At 53.6% G+C, this 22,411-nt stretch overlaps 1 protein-coding gene across 1 annotated transcript in view; it reads right to left on the minus strand.

The window, feature by feature from the left end:
• The window catches only part of TMEM211 (transmembrane protein 211), a gene marked incomplete at its 5' end in the record, with an annotated part of 58,650 nt that extends 38,926 nt beyond the window's left edge, over positions 1 to 19,724 (minus strand). Inside the window, 2 exons of the mRNA XM_039720879.1 lie at positions 8,941 to 9,079; positions 19,578 to 19,724. Of these exons, the coding sequence (XP_039576813.1) occupies positions 8,941 to 9,079; positions 19,578 to 19,724 (286 nt within the window). The remainder of the gene's footprint in view (positions 1 to 8,940; positions 9,080 to 19,577) is intronic.
• Positions 19,725 to 22,411: the final 2,687 nt, after the last annotated feature.

Raw genomic sequence — 22,411 nt, forward strand, 5'->3', positions numbered from 1 at the left:
ACCTGCTTGCTCCATCCACAGTGCCTGGCATGCAACTCACAGGGCTCAAAAAACTCAGCAGTCTTGAAAAAGATCCATAAAAGAGTCTCTTCTCCTTTCTGCTATGCTCCTTGGGGTGATTTCTCCACTTAATTGTGCAGTTTGTGCCCTCTGCCTCAGCCCCACTGTCCTTTCTGGGGGTCTTGCTCCACCTGCTCTTTCACTGCCCCGGGTGCTCAGCCTTTTATAAACTGATTTATTCCCCTGACTTTGGAAAGGGCTCCACCACGTTTCCATCTGTGTTTACACTCGGTGCAGGGTAAATTTCTCCTCTGAGCAGATCTGTTCCTTACCAGCAAAGGAATCCAGCTCAGCACAGGCTCAGACAGGAAGGCAGAGCAAAACATTTCCGAAGCAGAGCTGGCCTGGGAGCTGTGCTACGTGCCCACAGGAGGACAGAGACCTCTGCCAGATCCCTGCATTGTCAGGCTGTGCAAAAAGGAAATGCATCTGGCCCAGAGCCACTGCTCTGTTCCCAGGACCAGCACCTCCCAGCTATCCAGGACACTGAAGCCAAATCACAGCAAGCAAAGTGGGACTGGAAGTCCCACCAAAGGGTCTGTGCCACGGTCAGCAGCACTGCAGGAGGTGGAGAGATCCAATTGTCAGCTCTTCATTGCTCCTTTCTCAGGGGAATCCTCTCTCTGTGCACCCCTGCTCCTAAAGGCAGGCTGTGGTGCACAAATGTAGTTTTTAACTGCCTGGGCAATCTGTGACACCAAAGACAGCCAGCAGTGCCACCCAGATTTATCACTGTGTCACCAAGGCTGGGCCAGCCAGGGCCTGGAGTGGCCTCCAAAGTGGAGCTACAAACAGCATGAGCTTCATCTAATCCCAGCAAAACAGGGTTTTATGAGGCATCGAGGGGCTCAATGCTTCACCCTAAATTTGATGTCAACCTTTAGGTTTTGGGGCAGCATGTTGGTGTTGGCAGACAGCTGAGGGCTTCTCTATACTCTGCCCTGCTCTGTGTCCTGACAGGTCCTTGTCCCCAATTTCAGATGCCTTTTAAATAACAGCCAGCATCCAAGCAGCCCATCAAACACTTACATCTCCCCCCAAGGCCAGAGAATGTCTCCATGCTGCTAATACTGGTTTTAGCAAAAACTTCAGCATTGCCAGAGCCAGGGCTGGGCACTGGGGCTGACCAAAACTCCCTGGAATGCACCCCTGAGCAGACTGAACTGCAAACTGCTCCTGACAGACTGAGCTAGCATCAGAGGGGACAGGGAGGGGTTTTTTCTCAGCATTACACCCTGCATTCTGTGCAGATGGATGAGTCAATAAAGATGATGTGATGTCTACACAATTGCTTCAGGATGCATGAAATTCAGCTGTGAGCTCCTTCTCCACAGCAAGGGAGGACATTCAGGTGGCCCTGGAGGGGGCTGCAGGGTTGTCTCCAACAAACATGAGCTAAGCTAGGACGGGGAATGGGAGAAGTCAAATTGTTTGTGAAAAGGAACCTCAGCTGAGCACAAAATTACACAGCAAGGAGGTAAGAGGATGTGATCCTGCTCAGCACTGTGGGCAGGCAACAAGCAGGCTGGGCAGCCACTAATGACAGCTGTTAAATGGTAAATGCTCTCAAGCTTTGCAGGGTCTGGTTTATTACACAACCTGAACTTGCATGGGAAGGGAGACCCTCTCCTGGTGTTGTTCTCTGCTTCAACAACCAAGAAGATCAATTAAACTTCATGAAAAACAAGTCATTGTCAAAGCCATCCCTCACCAACAATTCAAGAAGGAGCCTGTTTGGAGAGATGAGGCTTGAGGAGCCTTTGGTAACACCCAGAGTCCCATCCTGGTGCCTTGAAAATGTTAGAATCCAGGTAAATGTAGAAGGAACAGCTGCCTGTGAACTGAAGGGAGAGTCACAGGCAGAGGGAATCAAATGAAATATGGATTTTCCCATCTGAAACACCTGACTCTGGCACAGTGCTGGGCTCCTTGGGGCTTGTATTTCCTCAGGGGCAGCACTGTTGGTGTCCCAGTGGCACTTGTTATTTGTAGTTTCCATTTATTACAAAGCACTGTTGTTATTTACAGAATATACTTTTTTATGGACTGTTACTGCATCCAAGTGCAATAACTGGCCTAAGCTCAAATCCCTGTGAGAACTGTTGAAAGAGAAGCAATTCAGACATATATTAATATGACAAGTATTTCCCCAGGTTTAAGGAAATAAAAAATATGTTTTGTACAAGTGAAATAGTTCTTTCTTGTAGTATAAAGCTGCTCTTTTCTGATGATAGCAATGAAAGAATATTGCTTCTGTCACTGATGCCACTGGAAATGTATTGCCCCTCTCCAAGAAGCCAGTGAAAGGACATGGCTGGTTTATTCTCTAAATGAGGCTGCTGAGAAATGCTCTGCTCCTGGCATCAGCCCAGGCACTCTGCTGTGCTGGGACCTGGCCTGCAGGGAGGCCAAAGGCACCAGGGCAGCAGCTCTGTGCCAAAGAGCACAGCCCACCTGGAGAGAATCACAGCACGCTTGGAGAGGTGAGCAGAGCAAAGGAATCTGTCCAAATGTCAGATGGAAATGAATCTCTGTCATCTGTCACTGCTCCACAGCCCAGCCAGGGTCTGGCCCCTTGTCCTTCAGCAGCTCTGCACCTTGTGTGGGACAGGCTGGAGCCCTGGGAAGGCTGAGCTGGACTTAACCTGTGCAGGGAGCCTGGCTGTGAGCAGAGCTGCCAGCCCCCCTCCTGCCACTGCTGTGCTTAATGGCCTGGCTCTCCAATGAAGATTTTGGGTTTTGGAAGTAAAATCATGGAATTGTTCTCAAACCAAGATGATCTGTCACTCGAATGTATGCACTGGAGTGAGCATAGAGAAATTACTGTTTCAGCAGAAGTAAAAATTTCCTGAAAGGCTGAAGTTGATGTTTGTGGTTCCACTTTCATGCCTGTCAATCTGCAGATCTGACAAGTTCATTTTCCCCCTGCAACATCCTCCCAGACAACACCTCCCAGCTGGGAGGGAAATGGAAAAAAAAGTCAATTGTTCCTTCTAACATAGGAGTTCATCAAATTCTTAAGCACACAGAGACTGATGGAATAACAACACCTGGGCTGGGTGCTGGTGCCCAGCATCTCCACAGCGCTCAGAGCAGTCCTTGATCCAGGACAAACCAGCACAAGGCTCAGGATGGTTGTGGCTGAGCTGAATTCTGGAGGAAAATAGCAAAAAATGTAACAGAAGAGGAGGTGCATCAGTACAAGTGAATAAAATGAGAGCACGGGAAAGTCAGGCAGGAGCAGCAGTGGCTGTGAGTGAGCAGTGGGGCTGGGTGTGACCCAGCCCCTCTCCAGCCCCTGGCAGTGAGCTCCTACCTCAGATATTTATTGGTTGTGTCAGGAATTAGTGCGAGTTCACTGACTGAATAATAACATGCCAAAGGCAGTTTTTGGACTTTGCTAATGTAATTAAAGAAAGCAGGGGGGAAAAAGCCTTGCACCAGGGGTGGACTCAGGGCTCCCAGCAGTGTGAGGGCTGTCTCTGTGGCAAGGGCAGGATGTGAAATGTGGAGGGACAGGGTGAGGATGGCAGTGGGGACCTGAGCACTGAGGAGGATCATGCAGCTGCTCCCAGCTTTGCTCTTTCCAGAAAAAGACAAAGAAGCTGCCCTTACAATTCAGGAGCTGGACACATGTCCAGGCTCAGGTTTTATTCTGATGTTTTTTGCTTTTGTGCCCAAGCACCTTGCAGGAAGACTGGGCTTATTTTGAGAGCTTCTCTTGAGTTCTGAGGAACCTTTCCAAAATGGGGAAACAGTTTTATGACATTTCCTTAATGCTGCTCTGATGATTGAGCACATCCAGCAATGTCAGTGCATCAGGACTGAGCTTGTTTTTCTGCCACAAGAAGAGGGACAGCGTGGGCTCCGTGATAAAAGCCAAGCTGCTATTTTTAAACAGGCATGGGGGAAGATTTGGGTGATTTTAAATCAAATCAATGCCCGGACAACAGGGTGCTGCTTCCCCCCTGCCACCACTGCCAAGTTCCTCTTCTGAATCCCAAGGGAGAGGAGCAGGATGGGAGGAACCCAAAAGCTCAGGCAAGGGAAGAGTTTCAGTGGCTCAAAGGCAGGTGAGCAATGAGCAGGAGCCACAACCCCTCTGTTTGCTGCTCCACGGGCACACTGGCCTGGCAGCTCCCTCCTGGTGCTGCTTTTATCTAAGTTACTAATTACACATCACCTGTATGTCAGCAGGCTGATCGATGGCAGCCTGAGGGATCAATAGTGATGCAGATGATGGTGCTGTTTGCCATGCAGAGCCTGCTCAGGCTGGGACAAACAGGGCACCATCGATCCCAGAGGTGGGCTGGGATGCAGGGAGGGATGGGAGGTGCAGTGAGGGGGAAGGATCATGAGCTGCCTTCCTAAATAACATTTGTGACACTGGACACTGTGGCCCTGCTGCCCCCAGGCTGCCCCATGGGACAGTGTCCTGGCCAGGCACTGCTGTGGCCCTGCTGCCCCCAGGCTGCCCCAAAGCTCCCACCCATCCTGCTGCTCTCCCTTGGGAATGGCACCAGACATTTTAATCTAGGTTGGTTTTCAGTCCTTGGCAATTGATACATTTAGAAGGTTCACACTGATCTGAAAATGAACAATTCTCCCTCTTTCTGTGCTCTTACTGGATGATCAGTGTCTAAAGAACAGACAAAAATCACAAGGTCTCCTGTATTTTGCTCTGCTGCTTAACTGACCAAAAGCTGAGGCCATCTCTGTAATGCCACCATGCCGCTGCCAGTAAGAGGGATCTTGGCTGCAGAATGCAATCAGATTTTCCAGGAAGAAGCTCTTGGGACTACCATGAAACCTGGGATTACAGTGTGGCTAAATTGCATAACTGGGGGTTTCTGCCTGTCTTGCTGGAGCCTTGTGACTGTTCTGATTCTGCCGTGGGAAATTGCTCTTTAAAACCAGAAGAACCTTAGAAAGGCACAGACAGGTCAGGATCATTTCCCTCAGCACTGGGTTTGTCTTGAGCAGGGAGTTGATGGTGGTAGGGTTGGACAGAGAGCAGTGTGGGGTGAAAGCAAAACTCTCCCTGGAGGCTTTTTGTGCTCTGTGCCCTCAGTGAGGTTCCAAGCTCTGCAGCCTCCTCCTGCCAGGCCCCAGAGACCAGGGGAAGGATCAGCAGCTCTGGGCTTGGATCAGCCACCCCTTGCCAGCAGGATCCCTTTGCCTGAACAGCACACAGGGAAAAGCTTCCCAAAATTCCCCAATTCACACAATCCTGACTTTATTGAGCTTTTAGGGATGAGGGAGGCTGCTCACCCTGCCTGTGAGGACTCATTCCTAAGCAGCAGATGGAACAGCTCAGTGCTGGAGCGTGGTCACCCATAGTCCTTCCTTAGCACCACGAGCCCCCAGAGCAGAAATGTGCCCAGATTTCCTGTTTGATGGGGTTTACTGAGTGGCAGCCTCAGTTTCCATCAGCCTCACTGCCCTGGGAAGGCCATTCCCACGGGGTGGGGATGCTCTGGGCGGTGGAGCACAGTCCCTGCTGGAATCCTGCCAAGGCTGCTCTGGCTCTCAGCTGCCCCAGGCTCAGGCTCTCCTGTGAGGCAGTGCCACTGCTGGGGGCTGGGACAGCTCAGAGCAGAGCTGGGGCACCCCAGGGCATCACCCACAGGTCCTGTGGGTGAAGGCACTGCCTGACCCACTGTGATGGCCCTGTGCTCCTTCCAGCAGCTTCCCCACTGCCAGACACTGAAAAACTGCTCTGAGACCTTGCAGGGATGGATGCAATGAACCAGAGCCCCTGAGCAGCACCAGAGAGGCTCTACAGCCTCAGTCAGCCCTGGAGAACATTCCCTGTGCTTCCCTTTCAGCCCCAAGCAGCAGGAGACATTTCTTCCTGGAATTAACTCCTGTTTTTAAAACCCCAGCAAAGAGGCTTTTGCTGAAGGACAACTGGCAGGGTTTCAGCTGTGCCCCCATTCGCCCTCCCTGTCCCTGGGGTCAGCCCCAGGACTCCTCTGCAGCAGCAGCAGGGGGTTGCAGCTGAGGATTGGGGCACCCCACACATAAATGGGCCAGCTTGGCTACCTCAGCCTCTCTGGAGGTGCTGCCATGCAGCTTTGGGAGGAAGGATCCCCCAGAAATTTAATTTTAGTGAGCTGAAACCATGAACAGGGAGCAAGCCTCATCTCTAATCTCAGAGGCAGCTTTGACTTTGTAGGGTGTGAGAGCTGAGCAAATGTTCCTTTATCCTTCCTCCACTCCCTGTTGCTCATTAACTCTTTCATTAAGGATCATCCTCTTGTCTTTTGTGTGGATATGTTGGGTTTTTTCCTGAGGAATGAATGCCAGGCATCAGGACTCCTGTTTCCAAAGTATGGTGGCAATTAGCCCAGCTCTGAACCCTGGTGGCCTGTCTGCATCTGCAATTAGAGCTCTGCTCTGTCTGCCTGAGGTTTTTATCTTCCTCCCTTCTGGGCTGCAAAAGGCACAACTTGGCTCTCCAAATGTACAGCAGGAAAGTGTTAAAGCTGCAGCTTGAGCCTGGCTGCCCTTGCTGTGGGGCTGCTCTCAGCATTGGTTCCTGTTGGTTCAGGGATGAATCCTTGGCCTCTGCACCTGGATTTATGTGAGTGCAGCTCAGGGCATCCTTCTGAGACAGTGCAGAGCCTGTGGGGGCTGATTCTGGCTCTGCTGGTACCTCTGCTCCTGCATTTCTGGCATGCTCCATGCTCCTGGCTGAATGCACCTGGCTCTTCATCAGGACGTTGGATTCCTCATTCAGTGTTTTATAGAACTGAGCTGATTTACTCATGCCTTTGGTGCTCTGAAAGAATACCTCAAGTTGGCTTTGTGAAATGGAAAAAGGAGAGCAAAATTTGGATTTCAGTGGGAAAATGTCTGGTCAGACAGAGGAAAGGTGACTTTGGGACCTGGAAACCTGGGATTTGGGAGAAACAAACCCCCACTGCTCTGCCAGCATCTCAAGGGGACCCCCTGGCAGAGCTGCCCCCCATCCCCATCAGAAAGCTTCTCTACCAAACCTCCAGCTTGCTCTGCTTTCCTTCCCTCCCCTATAATTTCATCTATCCTAAAGTCCCTGCTTTTCTCTGAGATAATGTGATTTTTGGGGAGGAGTTTCTCTCCCTGTCACCTCACTGCAGCTGATTTCTATTGAAAAGCTTCCTCCCAGGGAGGGAGGGGGAACAAGGAGAGAAATTATGGAGGGGCAGCATTTCTGAATCCAAATACATTAAACCATTTAATTCTGTTGACTCAGGGCTGCCTGGCTCTGAATGGGAATTAATCCACAGTGCACAAAATTAAAAAGCACAAGACAAAATGCTTAGCAGGCAATGCCAGGGTTTAAAGCAACCCATTAGCTTGCTCAAACGTCCCCAGTAAATTTTCATTTGTCAATAACGCTTAGAGCCTACAGTTTATTTACAGCCTGTTCAATATTACCAGAACCCCTGGCAGCTCCTCATTTGTATTTATCTGCCACAGCCAGTTTCCTTTCCAGAGACTCTTCCTAATCCTTTGCTTTGTATCTGCTCCAGACGCAGCAGGGATGTGCCACCCCCCAGGCAGAGGTAATGTGGGGTTACCCTTTTCCACCCCAATTATCCCCTGCAAGGCACCCATCCCTGAGCTGAGATCTGCCATGGGATCCTCCCACACCCAGGGGACCCTCTGGCCACCAGCCAGCAGAGATGGGAATCTCCAGCCTGGGAGAAGGGGACAGCACCAGGAGCTGTGAGCTGGAGCAGCCGTGGCTGAAATCTGTCCTGCTCCATCTGTCCCAAATCAGATCCCACGGGATGAGCCCTGCAGAGGAGAGCGTGTAACAGGATTTCCCCCCAAAGCAGCTTGAATGCTTCCAGGCAGAGAACAAAGCCTGGCTGGCCCTGAGAATTTCTCCAAGCAAAGGAGTTTATTCTGGGGCACAGACACGAAGGGGCATTAATCTCCTGTCGTGGCTCGTGGCCAGCTGGGGAGGTTTGGTCCAACACTCAGGGACGTGGCTCCCTGCAGGGGTGACAAGTCTCCAGTGGGGTTTGTCCCTCCCCAGCTTCCTGCCCTCTCCCTCTGCACTCCCCCGAGGCAGAAGCACTGGTGATTGCAAAGGAATTTAAAGTGGATGCAGCATCACCACAGGAGATACAGGACAGGCTGGGCAACCCCTGTGTCAGGTGTAAAGCTCAGAGAGGGAAATCATCCCAGGGGCTTAACCACAACGATGGAACTGGACACTTCACAGGGAGCATCTGCTGCACCCCAGGAGCTGCAGCAGCACCCTGCCAGCTGAAAGCCTGATCTCCACCACTCACCACAGCCCCCTGTCCTGCACAACATCCTGAGCTGGGGGCAGTGAGTGGATCTGCTGGGGACAGTGAGTGGGATCTGCTGGGACAGTGAGTGGGATCTGCTGGGGACAGTGAGTGGGATCTGCTGGGACAGTGAGTGGGATCTGGTGGGACAGTGAGTGGGATCTGCTGGGGACAGTGAGTGGGATCTGCTGGGACAGTGAGTGGGATCTGCTGGGGCAGTGAGTGGGATCTGCTCGGGACAGTGAGTGGGATCTGCTGGGGGCAGTGAGTGGGATCTGCTGGGGGCAGTGAGTGGGATCTGCTGGGGACAGTGAGTGGATCTGCTGGGGGCAGTGAGTGGATCTGCTGGGGCAGTGAGTGGGATCTGCTGGGGACAGTGAGTGGGATCTTCAGCCCCAAACCCGTGTGTGGTTGGAGGTGATGCTCAGTAGCTTTTGTGCTGAATGCAGGACGCAATCACTGAACTGAAGGACCACTTGCTTTTCTCCCACCCTTGTTTAGGGCTGGCAAGCTCCTCATGCTGCTGAGCTCCAAGATGGCACGACAGGACACCCCACCTTTCCAGCCCAAAGAGCAGAGCCCCATCACTTGCCTGCTGCTGTCTGCATGTAGCCAGCCAGGGTGCAGACTCGGCGCTCGCAGGCTCCGCCGGGCAGCACGACGGCGACGATGGCCAGCAGGGAGCTGAGGGCCAGCAGGGCACAGCCGCCCGCACACAGCACAGCACTCGTCTGCAAGGACACAGGGGGCTGTCAGAGAGGTCACCCCACCGCCACACCCCACAGAAATCCCCCTCTGGAGCGGGGAGTGGAGCCCTGGCATGGGTGGTTCTCCCATCTTTTCCCTTCCGCCTTTTGTGGCTTCGATTCACCGCTCGGTCCCGAGCCCGAGGCTCAGCCTTGCCCTGCTCCCAGGGCTCACTGGCACTGGGGCTGCAGTGACAAGTGTCCTAAACCAGTGCCATTAGGCGTGTGTGATGTGTCAGTGCCTCTGCTGAGCGCTGGGATGGGTCCATGGCAGCCCTGGCAGGCGTTTTGGGGATCCCACTGCTGCTCTCACTGCAGCTCTGCTGACATGGTAGGCTGCTCCCACCCCCAGCAGCCTAAAAACAGGGAAAAGCATTAATTCTTGGCAAAACAGCTCTGGTACAGGTGTTCAATCACTGCTGTTTCTGTCCCCATTGCAGGTGACAGCGTGTGGCACTGGCAGCAGGGTGGCCTGTGCCAGCAGGGACACGTGCCAGCCCAGCCAGGGGCATGGCCAGGGCAGAGAGGGGACTTTCCTCCTGCAGCACCCAGCTGGTGACAGCACTCAAACAGCTGAGGACACCTCAGGCCCAGCCACGTCAGCTCCTGTCCCTTGCCAGCACACTGCAGGGACTGCTGCTGGCTCTGGGGAGCCACCCTGCAGTGACACCCCCCCAGCTCCCAGGGCAGCTCTCACTCCCACCTCCCTGGAAAGCCTGGCTTTTATAACCTGTGTGGGAGCTGCTCTGAGGAGGGCAGGCCCCACTCCCACCCTTGTCCAGCCCTCTTGTCCTGGTGGGACATTCTGGTTAGCAGAGCACAGTTTGCTTTTTTATTTTTCCCCCTCTACCTGAGCTTTTTGGCAGCCATGGTTGTTACAGACACAACCCCAGCACAGCTTTCCATTTACCTCCCCTCCCCAAAGAGGTCAATCACAGTCTGCTTCTGTTTGTAATAATATAATTATTATAATAATAATGTAAATTACTCTGCAGGAACCACAGGCAGGCTGAGCAGGGGAAGAGGAATTGGATTTACTCTGTGATGCCAATGGGGGGTCCCAACAGGTAAAAACCCCCTCCCATGAGTGGTGCTGTCCCACTGCCCTGCATCTCCCCCTGCTCTGACTGCTGAGCTGGACTGGCTGCTGCTGGTGACACTGCCACTGCCAGCTGTGTCCCAGCAGCTGCCACTGCTCCAGGGAGGGACACACTGGTGCTGCAGAGGGACAGGCCAGGCACCCCCTGACACCCTGGTGGCAGTGCTTCTCCTGGGGCTGTGCAGTGATGAGAAATCAGAATCTCATTTATAGCCTATTTATGCACTGAGCAATGCAAATGCTGTCCCAGCAATAAATGAATTCCTGACATGCAGTGCAAAAGGAGCAGCAGTGCAGAAGCTGCTGAAATGGAGAGGCTGCTCCAGCAGGGAAATCTGCTCCTCTCCAGAGCCCTCCAAGGCACTGAGACCTGCACAGGCAAGAGCTGCTCCAGAGCTTAAGGTACAAGGTTGGGACACCCCCAGCAGGGCCCCCTGCCCTGTCCCTACACCAGGAAGGACCCATGGGATTTGGGATGGGATGGGATGGGATGGGATGGGATGGGATGGGATGGGATGGGATGGGATGGGATGGGATGGGATGGGATAAGTGACCCAGTTGCACAGACACTCCCTCAGCCTGGGGCTCCATGGGGAAAGCAGCCACAGCCCTGCTCCCCCACTGCTCCCAGGGCAGCAGCATGGCCAGGAAATCTGGATTCATAACAAAAAAAAAAAAGGATTACTCTGCCTGGCGTCTGCATTTCACCTTCCGCCCAGCAAAACCATCCTCCTTTGCAAGGACCATTAATTATTTAGAGCAATGAATTTTTCAGCAGAAAGGGGTCTTGTGAAGCAGGCTGGTTCCTCTCTTGTGTGAAGCATATTATTTTTAATGATCTAGGTTCTCCTTAATTGTGGTGGCTCAAATCCCCTAAAAACTCACAGTTCCTGCTGGAAACAAGTGATGAGCTGCTCCGACTGTTAATCCCTGTGGAGAAGTGTGAAGGTCTTTTTCAGGACAAAGTGACAGGAAAAAGGCACAACCAGGCTGGGTGCAGGTGAGTTAAACTGGCAGAAGAGCTGGTCTGGTTTGGGAGCTGCCAGGACTGAGGGGTCTCAGGGCTGGCACAGGGGGGGCCAAAACCCCACAAATCCAGCCAGGCCCTGGCAAAGGGAACAAAGGTCTAGCTGGGAATAAATGGGAGAAGATTCATGGGGCAAAAGGTGAAGGGAAGTGGTGAGGTTTGGGTTCTGCCTTGTGGGCCAGGAATGCTGAGCCACTCAACAGCTGCCAGGGACAAAAGGGGTGGCAGGGGCACAGCAGCCCCAAAACCAGGTGCACACCACTGCTCTTTGCCTGGCTGCCACGTTCTTCTGGCTGTGTGCTGACAGTGCCTGCCAAAACACTGCATATGCTCTTGGAAACCAGAAATTTTGCTTTTGTCATAACCTTGCCATGGCCTCAGCTGGGAATTTCCCAAGTGCTCCTGCCCTGTACTGGAGTTGCTCCTGCAAAGATGAAAAAGCTGCTTTCAAAGAGAAATAATAAGGCTTAAGTTTGAAGAGGTCCATGGAGCAAAGGTACCAGAGAAGAGCAGCTGCGATTCTCTCCTTCCCACTGTGCAGCACCTCCCTCTCTCCTCCCTGTTTGTGCCTGTTGCATCTTGAGCAGAAAGGAGAGGATGCAGGAAACAGATGCAAGGGCTGAAACCCAAAAATAGACAGGGTGGGGAGGAACAGCAGGGATGCAGGAGGCTGCCTGTGAGAGCCCAGCTCGGGCAGGGCAGGAAAAAACCCATTTATCCCAGTAAAGAGCACAGCTCCCAGTGCAAACCCTGCTGGCTGCCCAGCCTGGGCACTGCTGACCCCTGGCAGTGCCAGGGAGATGCCCCAGGGAGGCTGTGGGCAACCCTGCCTCTGCCACGCTGGGAAAAGACATAAAACCGTGTCAGATTTTCTGCTCCCACTCCCAGGGAGATTAATTGTTTATCCCCAAACAAATTAATCGTCCCCTGGTGGGACTGTAAATATGCCTTTATGTAGCGTAATAAATTCTGATTAACAACAATCCCCTGCCTGTTTTTTAGTGTTTTACAGGTCTGACACATGCCATGGCTGGGCCATTCACTTAGCAATAAATCTGCTGAAGATGTTGTTTCATTCACCAGAAAAATCAAAATTAAAATGCCACATAATGGCCGTCCTGGGAAGAATTCCTTAATTTCCCTAATGAAAACTTTGTAAAAGTTAACTCATCTTTGAAAGACAGCATTAAAGCAGGGAGGGGAAAAGAAAAATAAACTCTCCAGTCCAGGTTTTAGTGCTGAGAAACCCTACCTGGTGTTTGGTTCAGCAGAGATAAACCAACCCAGCAAAGCTCCTGCCATCACTATGAACTGGGTCATGATGCACATTAGTTTATTAATGCAATTTATTAATTGGCACTTGACCATCCCCCAACAGCTGCCATCCTGGATGGGGCCTGTGGTACCCAGAGCAGCAGGCCAGGTCACAGACTGCTGGGGTGTTCCAGCCCTGCTCAGCATCTTTGGAAGTGGGGGCAGAAAATAAATGCCCTAAATAATGGGAATAAAGCCACAAGCTCAGTGAGAAAAAGGAAGTGAAGGTCACAGTGTGACCTTCACTTTTGGGGTATCTGTTGAGAGAAAATATCTAAGAAACCCCAAATGAACTGGAGAAAAACTGTAAAGTCTACTGTCAGAGAAGAGGTGGCAAAACTAATCCAACCATTTTCATTTTTAAATGCAACTCTTTCCTATCAGAGCTCTGTGTGATCAAACGTTCCTTATGGGAATCTTTTAGGGTTGAACTGAGTAGTGCTGCACCTGCAGAGGTAAAAACCAAACAGACACAGAGATTTTAGCCTTGTTAAAAACCAAATGAGGACGGAGGTGCTGAGTGGGGAGCTGAGCTTTGGGGTTAAAAAACAAATCAGGACGAAGGTGCTGAGAGGGGAGCTGAGCTTTGGGGTTAAAATCCAAATCAGGACGAGGTGCTGAGAGGGGAGCTGAGCTTTGGGGTTAAAATCCAAATCAGGACGAGGTGCTGAGAGGGGAGCTGAGCTTTGGGGTTAAAATCCAAATCAGGACGAGGTGCTGAGAGGGGAGCTGAGCTTTGGGGTTAAAATCCAAATCAGGACGAGGTGCTGAGAGGGGAGCTGAGCTTTGGGGTTAAAATCCAAATCAGGACGAGGTGCTGAGAGGGGAGCTGAGCTTTGGGGTTAAAAACCAAATCAGGACAGAGGTGCTGAGTGGAGAGCTGATGAGCTTTGGGGTTAAAAACCAAATGAGGATGGAGGTGCTGAGCGGGGAGCTGAGCTTTGGGGTTAAAATCCAAATCAGGACGAGGTGCTGAGAGGGGAGCTGAGCTTTGGGGCTTGGGAAGGCTGGCAGCCCCGGAGGATGCAGTGCCCTGCCTGCTGTGCCTTGTGCCCGGGCAGGGCTCCGGGGGCTCGGGGGGAGCAGAACCCGCCGGGGTGGGCGGTGGAGCCTCGCAGCTCGCTGCTGTTTCCCCACTGGAGGCACAGAAACAAACATTCGCCATCTGGGCGGCATTCAAGCCACCGCCGGGAAGAGGATCCCACACATCCTCGGCTTCTCCTCCCCGGCAGCTCCCCTCCTTTGGGAACTGATCTGAGCGCTTTCTCCTGCCCGTTTGATCTTCCCTCTCCTGCTGCTGGCAGGAAATGCCAGCCGTGCCCAGGGGCGCTGGGAGGTGCCCGCTGGACCCGGCCCGGGTGTGATGCCACCAGGGAGGTGGCTGATGTCCCAGCCCCGAGCTTGGGATGTTTTGGGCTGAGCCACAGGGGTGCAGAGGAGGCTCCAGCCCTCATTTCTTCCCCTTCAGCTGCAGGATTTGGTGGGGTTTGGTGCCCTTACCACAGCATGCACAGGGGGTGTCTCTCCCCAGCCCAGATTTAGCTGCAGCACCTCCACTAAAGCAAAGCTCAGCCAGTCCTGGCCTTCCAGGCAACTTTTCCAATTCCCAGCTCACCAGCATATTCAGCAGAACAACAGAGGGGTTAATGCCCAAACTGATCCAAGTGGGGGGAAGGCATTTTTTTAATTAGAGAGAAAATAAGGGACAGATAACATGTCTGATGAATTATGGCTGTCTCTCTTTCGCTGCCATTGCATCTGGGGATGCTGGGAAGCAGTTCCTAATGGCACTGCTTTATCTAAGAGGATGATGGATAGTAGAGAAAGACAGAAAAAAAGGGGGAAAGTAAGACATTAGCACATCAATGGTGTGCCTGTGACCTCCATCAAGGGATTCCAACCAACTTAATGAAATTTTAATTAGGCAGCAAGCAGTGCACTGTGCCGGGTACCCGACCAGCCCTCCTTCCCCTCACTCTGCCATTATCCTTCCCTGGGATTAGCCCTTTCCCGGCCGAGCCGGGCTCACCCCCGTGGCCAGCGATGCCCCTCGCCCATCTGGATTCTCCTCACCAAGGCGGAGGAGGAGCCGGGCAGAGCGGGGTTTGCAGCCTCGGGAGGATGCAGGGAATGCCCCACTGCCAAAATGTCCTGCCAGCCCGAGCCAGACTGCTCTGGGCCCTGCAAAGGGGGAATGCAGCATCAGAACGGTTCTGATGCCCTTCCCGAGGGGCAGGGCTCAGGATTTGCTCTGTGAGGGGGGACAGGTGGGCAGGGGACCCCTGTGACCTGACTGTCCCTGTCAGGAGTGGCCACAGCTCAGCTGAGCCCGCTGGCCCTGCAGCCCCGGGCTGGCACCACCTCTGTGTCCAAGCAAAGCAGCTCCCTCTCCCTCTGAGAGCAGGGGCAGAACTAATCCTGAGAGCAGCCTGGCTGCATTTCCACTCAACCTGACCTCCCAGGGCCCTCCCTCAAGCTGGTCCTGCCTCAGCTCCCCTTTCAGCCCAGCTTAGCTGAGAGCTGATGAGTCCCAGTGGTGGTTTGGGACTTGGGCACTGAAATGTGGGGCCACAGCCCAGGAATTACAGGTTTCCCCAACACCAGTGCTGTCAGTGTAGGTCAGAAAAGTCTGTGTGGCTGATGAAAGCAGATAAATCTGCTCTGGGGTGATGTGCATGAAGGTGGTGATGTCAGGAATTCCTGACACTCAGCGCTCACAGCTCTCCCAAGGTTGTGTAAGTGCAATTAAAAATCAAACGGGCTGGCAGACAGAGTCTGGTCTCTTGGGAAGTTCTTAGGATGAGGAGCTAAAAGTTGATTTCCTGATAATCCCAAGTTAATGTGCTGGCCTGATCAGACTCTGCCTGAGAGGCAGCACACACCCGAGGCCCTGCTTGGGTCACACTGCTTCTCTCCCTAATTCCAGAGCCTGTGCTAGAAGAGGAGGGACAGATTTTCCACAGAGGGACAGATTTCTTCCCATCTCCATGAGGACCCCATGTGCTTTTTCATGGGATCAGGGCTGCTGATCTGCAAACTTGGCCCCAATAGGCAAACCCCAGATGACACCAGGGACCCAGGGCTGAACTGATGCAGTGAGAAACCAGCAGTGAAGACTTAATAAAAGGGTAAGCAGGTTTATTGTACATTTTCGCTAAGCTTTGCTGAACCAAGTCCTGCTTAAAGGCCAGGAAAGACCCACTCAGGGAACTGCTGGGGTTGGCAAAGCCTCTCCCCTGCCCTGAGCAGGTTATTCTGGGCTCTGCTCCAGCATGGCATCACTGGCTCCATAGGCAAATGGTCCATGTGGCTTTAACCTGAATATCATGGGCTGATCAGTTTCTTTGTTATTTTAGATTACATGCTTGGCAAAGCCTGAAAATAATTGGAGACTATCTGGAAAAATAAAAATAGAAATCTGAAATGTGGCAGCAGTAGCTTCCCAAGTGCAGCACTGAGACAGGAACCCATGAGCCAAATGCTCCCACTGAAAGAGAAAATAAATTAGCTGAGGATGAAGCACTATTTTGCACGTACACAGTGATCTGGCACCAGGAAAAAGAAAAGTCGTGAGAGGCAATGAGACCACTCAGAGCTCAAAAGTTCACCTGTTTTTGTGATTTGTCCTCCCAAGAGCAATCCCCTCTCCCCGGGGTACCTGCACACCTTGGGATGTCTCTCTGCAGCCCTCACAGCTCTCAGTCATCCCACAAAGATCCTAAGGGCCTCACTCACAAATTGGCTGGCCAATATCACCATCACCATCCTTTCTTCTCTCTGGCTCCAGCCAAATCCTCTCCAGCTTCCATCAGCTCCTGCAAGGTCTCAGCCTGTCCACACCATCTGCAGCCATCAGGGATATTTTATTATATTCCACCCCATCAAATAACCAACATGATGCTGAGCTCAGTGCAAAGCCCCAGCAGCACTGACAGGGTTAAATTAAAGGTACCCATGGTATTAGAGAGCTGCAAAGTAATTATGAAAGGAAGCAGAAAAAAGCCAGCAACTCTAAGCAGACATGAAGGCCCTCTTAAGAGAAGAAAGGCATGTTAATTAACCTCCAGACATGATTCAAAGCATCATTTGTAGCGCGATTAACATAATCCCCCAAGTGCACACACAACTGGCATTAACGATCATTTGCAGACTGAACGCTCCCCACCCTGCCACAAACCGGAGCAGGGAAGCACAGAAAGAGCCACGATCCCCAGGGATGGCATCCCCAGGGTGGGCACCCACCCAGGTGGGTGCAGCACCCACCCAGCTGTGCTCAGCATCATCTCAGGTGTGTTCAGCATCCTGCCCAGATGTGCTCAGCACCCACCCAGGTGTGCTCTCAGCATCCCCAGGTGTGCTCAGCAATCCCCAGGGTGGGCACTCACCCAGGTGAGTGCAGCACCCACCCAGCTGTGCTCAGATATGCTCAGCTGTGCCCAGATATGCTCAGCTGTGCCCAGATGTGCTCAGCACCCACCCAGGTGTGCTCTCAGCATCCCCAGGTGTTCTCAGCACCCACCCAGCTGTGCTCAACACCTTCCCAGGTGTGCTCAGCACCCTCCCCAGATGTGCTCTCAGCATCCCCAGGTGTGCTCACCATCCACCCAGGTGTGCTCAGCATCATCTCAGGTGTGCTCAGCATCCCCAGGTCCCTGCCAGATGTGCTCTCAGCATCCCCAGGTGTGCTCAGCACCCTCCTAGCTGTGCTCAGCATCATCTCAGGTGTGCTCAGCACCCTGCCAGATGTGCTCTCAGCATCCCCAGGTGTGCTCACCATCCACCCAGGTGTGCTCAGCATCATCTCAGGTGTGCTCAGCATCCCCAGGTGAGCTCTCAGCACCTTCCCCAGGTGTGCTCAGCATCCCCAGGTGTGCCCAGCATCCCCAGGTGTGCCCCCAGCTCCACTCTGGCAGAGCTCCTGAGCCCCGCACCAGCTTCAGCCGCCCTTGCCCCCGGCAGCCGCAGCTCCCTCCCTCCTGCAGCAAACTCCTCTTGAGCAAACGCTGGAGGCTCCTTCGGGAGCTCCCGCATCCCTGTCCACGTTGGGCTTTCATTTAAAGAGAGAGCTGCCCATCAGCTCGCTGGAAAGATTGACATGAACGTCACGGCTCTGAAAGCAAAGAAAAAAGAGCCGCGGTTTCCCCATCTCTCCAAAACGGAGAGAAATCTCCTGCGTGCACCCGGACGGGGCTCTCGGCTCTCGCTCCCCCGTGCTGGGCACCGAGGCGTGCGGGCTCGGAGGCTGCTCAAGCAAGAAAGCCAAAGCTGTCGCCTGCCTCAGCAAAGCTGTCAGGACTATTTTATTCCATGCCAGCCCATCAAATAACCATCACAACAGGTATTCTGCCTCTCCTCATGGCAGAAAGGTGGTGAGGGAGCACTCTCCTCTGAAAGAGTCTGCACTGGTTGTTGTTCATTAATTATTTGGGTGGTGTTAATAAAGGTGACACGCATGTCACCAAAATGCCCTGCAAACTCCCCTCAGTGCTGTGATTATTCATCTCTCCCTCAGCCCAAGCTCAGGAACTCAGAGACTTCGTGCTACATTTTATTCTGGATCTCAGTGTTTTCAGAGGCTGAAGCTTGTTCAAATGAGTCACTGCTGAGCTTCCTTCTTATCTTTAAAGTTTGTTATTACTTGGGAGTGTTTATCTGCATCACATATGCAAAAACATCTGAACAAAGGCCAGCCCATGGAAACAAGAGCATTTTTGCACCTTTTTATATAAATAGTTAGGAGTTTATACAGCTGGTTCTTTTCTTTGCAATTCACAATATTTGTCCCTAATGCCAATTTTAAGGACCGTGATGGGATTTAAGCAATCACAAGCAGACCTGGTGTCCTGGGAGAGATAACAGCGCAGCTCCATGGCAGGCTGAGAAATCCAGGGGCTGGCAGACACCCTTTGTGCCCGGCACAGCCCCGAGCCCCGGGATGCAGCCCCGGCTTGGGGATGCGCCCACACCGTGACCCGGAGCGAGTCCAAGCCCGTGTGTTGCGAGCAGGGGCAGGGATTTCACACCCACAGCCTCGGGGTAAGGATGGAGGGAGAGGAGGGAGGGAGGAAGGACGGGGCCAAGCGGGCGGTGGGATGCCGGGCTTTGTGCGCTCCCTGCGCACACCCAGCGTGACGGGCGGCTCTTTGTCACCCCGGGACACCACGGCAGCCCCGGGCCCCGTGGGGCGAGCAGGGGGGTCCGCGCCTCCTTCCTTCCCAAAACCTGGCACGGGCATCGCCCCGGGTGGCCGGGCCGGGGGACAGCCCCGATCCCCCGCGTCCAGGCTCGATTTCTGCACCCACGGGTCCCAGAGCAGCAGTTTCAGCCACCTCCCTGCACAGCAAACTCAGCCGGGAGCACGGAAACCTCCCCGGCTTCCCCGAGTCCCTCCCGCACACCCAGCAGGAGCCAGCCCGGGCAGGGCGGGGGATCGGGGCCGCGGCAGGGCAGGGTGGCCGGGTCAGCCCCGCGCTCAGCCCCCCTGAGCACCACGCAGCACCCCGAGAGCAGCCCAGCATCCCAGAGAGGGATGAGACCCCACAGGGATCTGGGGATACCCCAGGGGTGCTGAGGAGATGCTCAGAGGCAGGACGGGTGGGATGCTGGAGGGAGCACGGGGAGGTGCAGAGGATGCTCGAGGGCAGCTGAGGGATGCAGGGGATGCCTGGGATGATCCGGGCGGGATAGGGATGCTGGAGCAGCTCTGGAAGACAGCACAAGGGAAGCTGGGGTGATGACAGGAGGACCTTAGGGACGTGAGGAGGACAGAGAGATACGGGAGAGCCGGGAGCAGGTCTGGGGGGAGGCCACGAGGTGATGGGGTGACCCCGGGGAGCCCAGAGCAGGCAAGGGGGGGATGCCGGGGAGGTGACGGGAGATGCCGGGGAGGTGATGAGGGATGCCGGAGCGCCAGAAGCCGACACGGGGGATGCCGGGGAGGTGACGGGAGACGCGGGGGAGCCCAGGGAAGGGCAGGCGGGATGTCGGGGAGCTGCCGGGGGATTCCCGGGAGCCCGGGGGTGCCGCGGCGGGGAGGCGCTCACCTGCCAGGAACCGGAGGGGATGTCTCCGAAGCCGCCGGGGCCGGCGGAGCCGTGGCAGCCGCGGGGCGGCCCGGCGCAGCGCCAGAGCAAGCCGAAACCGGCGGCGGCTCGGCCGGGCGGCAGCAGCCAGGCCGGCCTGCGCGTTCCCTGCGCGCTCCCTGCGCGCTCCCCCCGCGGGCGCGGCTGAGGACGGGCGCGGTTGCGACACCCGCGGCGGGCGGGGGGATCCGGGGCGGGCGGAGCGGGGTCACCGGCGCGCCCGCTGCTTGGGGGGGTTCCCGGCGGCTCTCCCCGCCCGAAGGGGTCGGGTCGCGGCTGCGGTCAGGGTTTTTAAGGCTCCCTCCGCGCCCGCGGTGCTGCGGCCCCGCGGGTGCGGGGAGTTCCGCGGGGGATTTGAGCGCTCCGTGGCACGGAGGTCTCGCACTCGGGGTCTGCGGGCTCGGGCTGCGTTATCCTCTAATCCCGCAGGTTCCTGCAAGGTGCTGCAGGCAGAGCGGCTGCCCGGGAGCCTGCGCTTGCTTGAGGTGTAAAAGCTGCGCCTCCCAGTGCAGACGGATTTTTATAACAGTCATCCTAAAAACTTCATGGATCGGGTTTTGTTCCTGCTGGACCTCACGGATTGATGTTTTATGTTTGTGCCTCGCAGATCTTACGGGGTTTTCTCGGTCTCCAGGAACTCAGCTGTTCCCCCGAGCGGTCCCACGTCCATCAGCCGCATAAAGAACCAGATCCTTTTCAAAATGTAGCAAAAAATGCCTTTATCCTGCGCTAATGTCCTCGGGCGGGTTTCGGGCACTTACTGCCGGTAGCGCTGAAACAGGTAAAGACATTTGGGCAGCTTTTGGTCCAAAAAAAAAGAGATTTTCCTTTCGATCCAGGGCGCGTTGGTTGGTGTTTTAAGCGCGGCGCTTGGAGAGGGCTCCGAGCCCTGGGGATGCCGGCAGCACAAGCCGGGGGCTTGGCACCCTCTCCTGGAGTGCGGCGGCAGCGATGGCAAACCCGCAGCCGAATGCTCGGCCAAGGCCCCTCTGCTCTGCCCGCACCCCTTTGGGCTTCCCGGCGCTGTGTCCGTGTCCCGATTCCAGAAATGCCGCGGGTGCTGCTCCTCCTGCGGCCTCAGGAAAGTGCTGAAGGGACAAAATCACACTCAGCCTTGTTTGAGCCCCCATCTCCCTGGTATGGAGAAAGACCCGACTGCTGTCATTGCTTCTTGCACTCCCTGAGGCATCTAGGAAAGCAAAGGGAGAAGCAAAATATGGTGTTAAAATAAATTATTATTTTCCAAGTATTTATGATGCCATACAATGGCAAGAACGTGGGGAAAGCGCTGTGGGTTGGAGAAAGGGCAGCTGAGGTGGGTCCCAGCGATGCCGTCTGGGCACGGTGGAGGTGCCAGCGAGCCCCTTTGCCTTCCCGAGTCCAGGAGCATTCCAGAGTGGCTCCAGCCCTGCAGGAGCAGCCGCGGCAGGGCTGGGAGAGCTCAGGACCTGGAGAAGGGGATTTTCTTCCCAGAGCTCTGCTGTCCAGCACACCTGCAGCAGCAGCTCACCAACACCGCTCTTCCTGCTGGGAGTGAACCTTTTTCTTACCTTTTTACCCAATTTTGCACTTCAAACCTCGAGTTTTAACTCACCCACTGGCAGTCAGGCAGACTCTTCACCCCTTGCTTGAACAAACCTCCCTCCCTGGGAATGTGCCCCATGGAAGGAGACAGGGAGGAATTGCAGTGTTTTAATAAAAGCAGTTAATTTTCACCAGGCTGGGACGTGGGAGAATTCCCTTCTTTGAAATGCTCAGCACAGGTACCAACCCTGCTGTTCCCATGAGGTTCATGGACTGAGGTCAGCCACAGCCAAACCTGCCAGGAACTTTGTGTGTGCATGCAGACACTTGTTTTCCCATTAGAAACAAAGAAAAGAAAATTAGAAGTAAAATACAAATCTCTGATTTAAGGTGCCGTGAGTTTCTGTGCAAAGGCATCTTTGACTCCTGATGTGTTTAGGACATTATTATTTATTCCAGAGTAAGATCTCAGCAGTTAAAGTAATTACTCATATAATTTTTGGTATTTGTGTTCCCAAAGCAGTGAGAATTCTATATATGAGAGAGAATCCAACATCATGGGAATAAATGGACTGTCCCAAAGATGGGAGAAATGGGAACGGCCTCTAATGTGTGTTACATTTGTGCTGTAATTGAGCAGAGCAGTGCCCTGTGATTAATTATCAAAGGCAACAAAGTCTTGTTCTGCTTTATTATATCTGTCCAAACACAATCATTTCATTCAGATCTTTTCAGATATTAAAGTTTATTTCTTTTTCTAGCTGTGGAGAGGAAAAAATCAAGCAGTGAGACAGGTTTATTTATTTATTTATTTGATTTTTTTTTATTTAGGGAGGAGTCCCTCAGCTTCTCTGACATTGGCCAACCCATGTCCTGAAGTCATATTTAACTGATTGCTCAGATAATTAAACTGTCATGTTCTGTTAAAGACTCCAGCACCTGCTGTCACTCACACTTCCAGTTCAGATCCAGGCCCAAGGCTGAGTGAGCAGCTCTGGATTGGAGCTTCAGCCCTTCTGAATCCCAAAAGTGAGAGAAAATTTCAGTCCAGGGAAGGCAATTCATGTCAAACTCTTGTGTAAATCATTGCATCCTTCAACCCCCATGTACACCCTGAAACCCCTGAGGACTGGGTGCAAAGTTTTTGGCAGAATTTGTTAATTTAGTGTTCCCTGAGTCACCCCATTCTTTCCAATTTGCTCATCTTTGGAATGTTTCGGTCTATTAGCAGTCTCCAAGGTTATGTGCCAATTAAATAATTCCATTCATTA

The sequence above is a fragment of the Passer montanus genome, unplaced genomic scaffold, assembly GCF_014805655.1.
Source record: "Passer montanus isolate IOZ18808 unplaced genomic scaffold, ASM1480565v1 scaffold44, whole genome shotgun sequence".
NCBI lineage: Eukaryota > Metazoa > Chordata > Aves > Passeriformes > Passeridae > Passer > Passer montanus.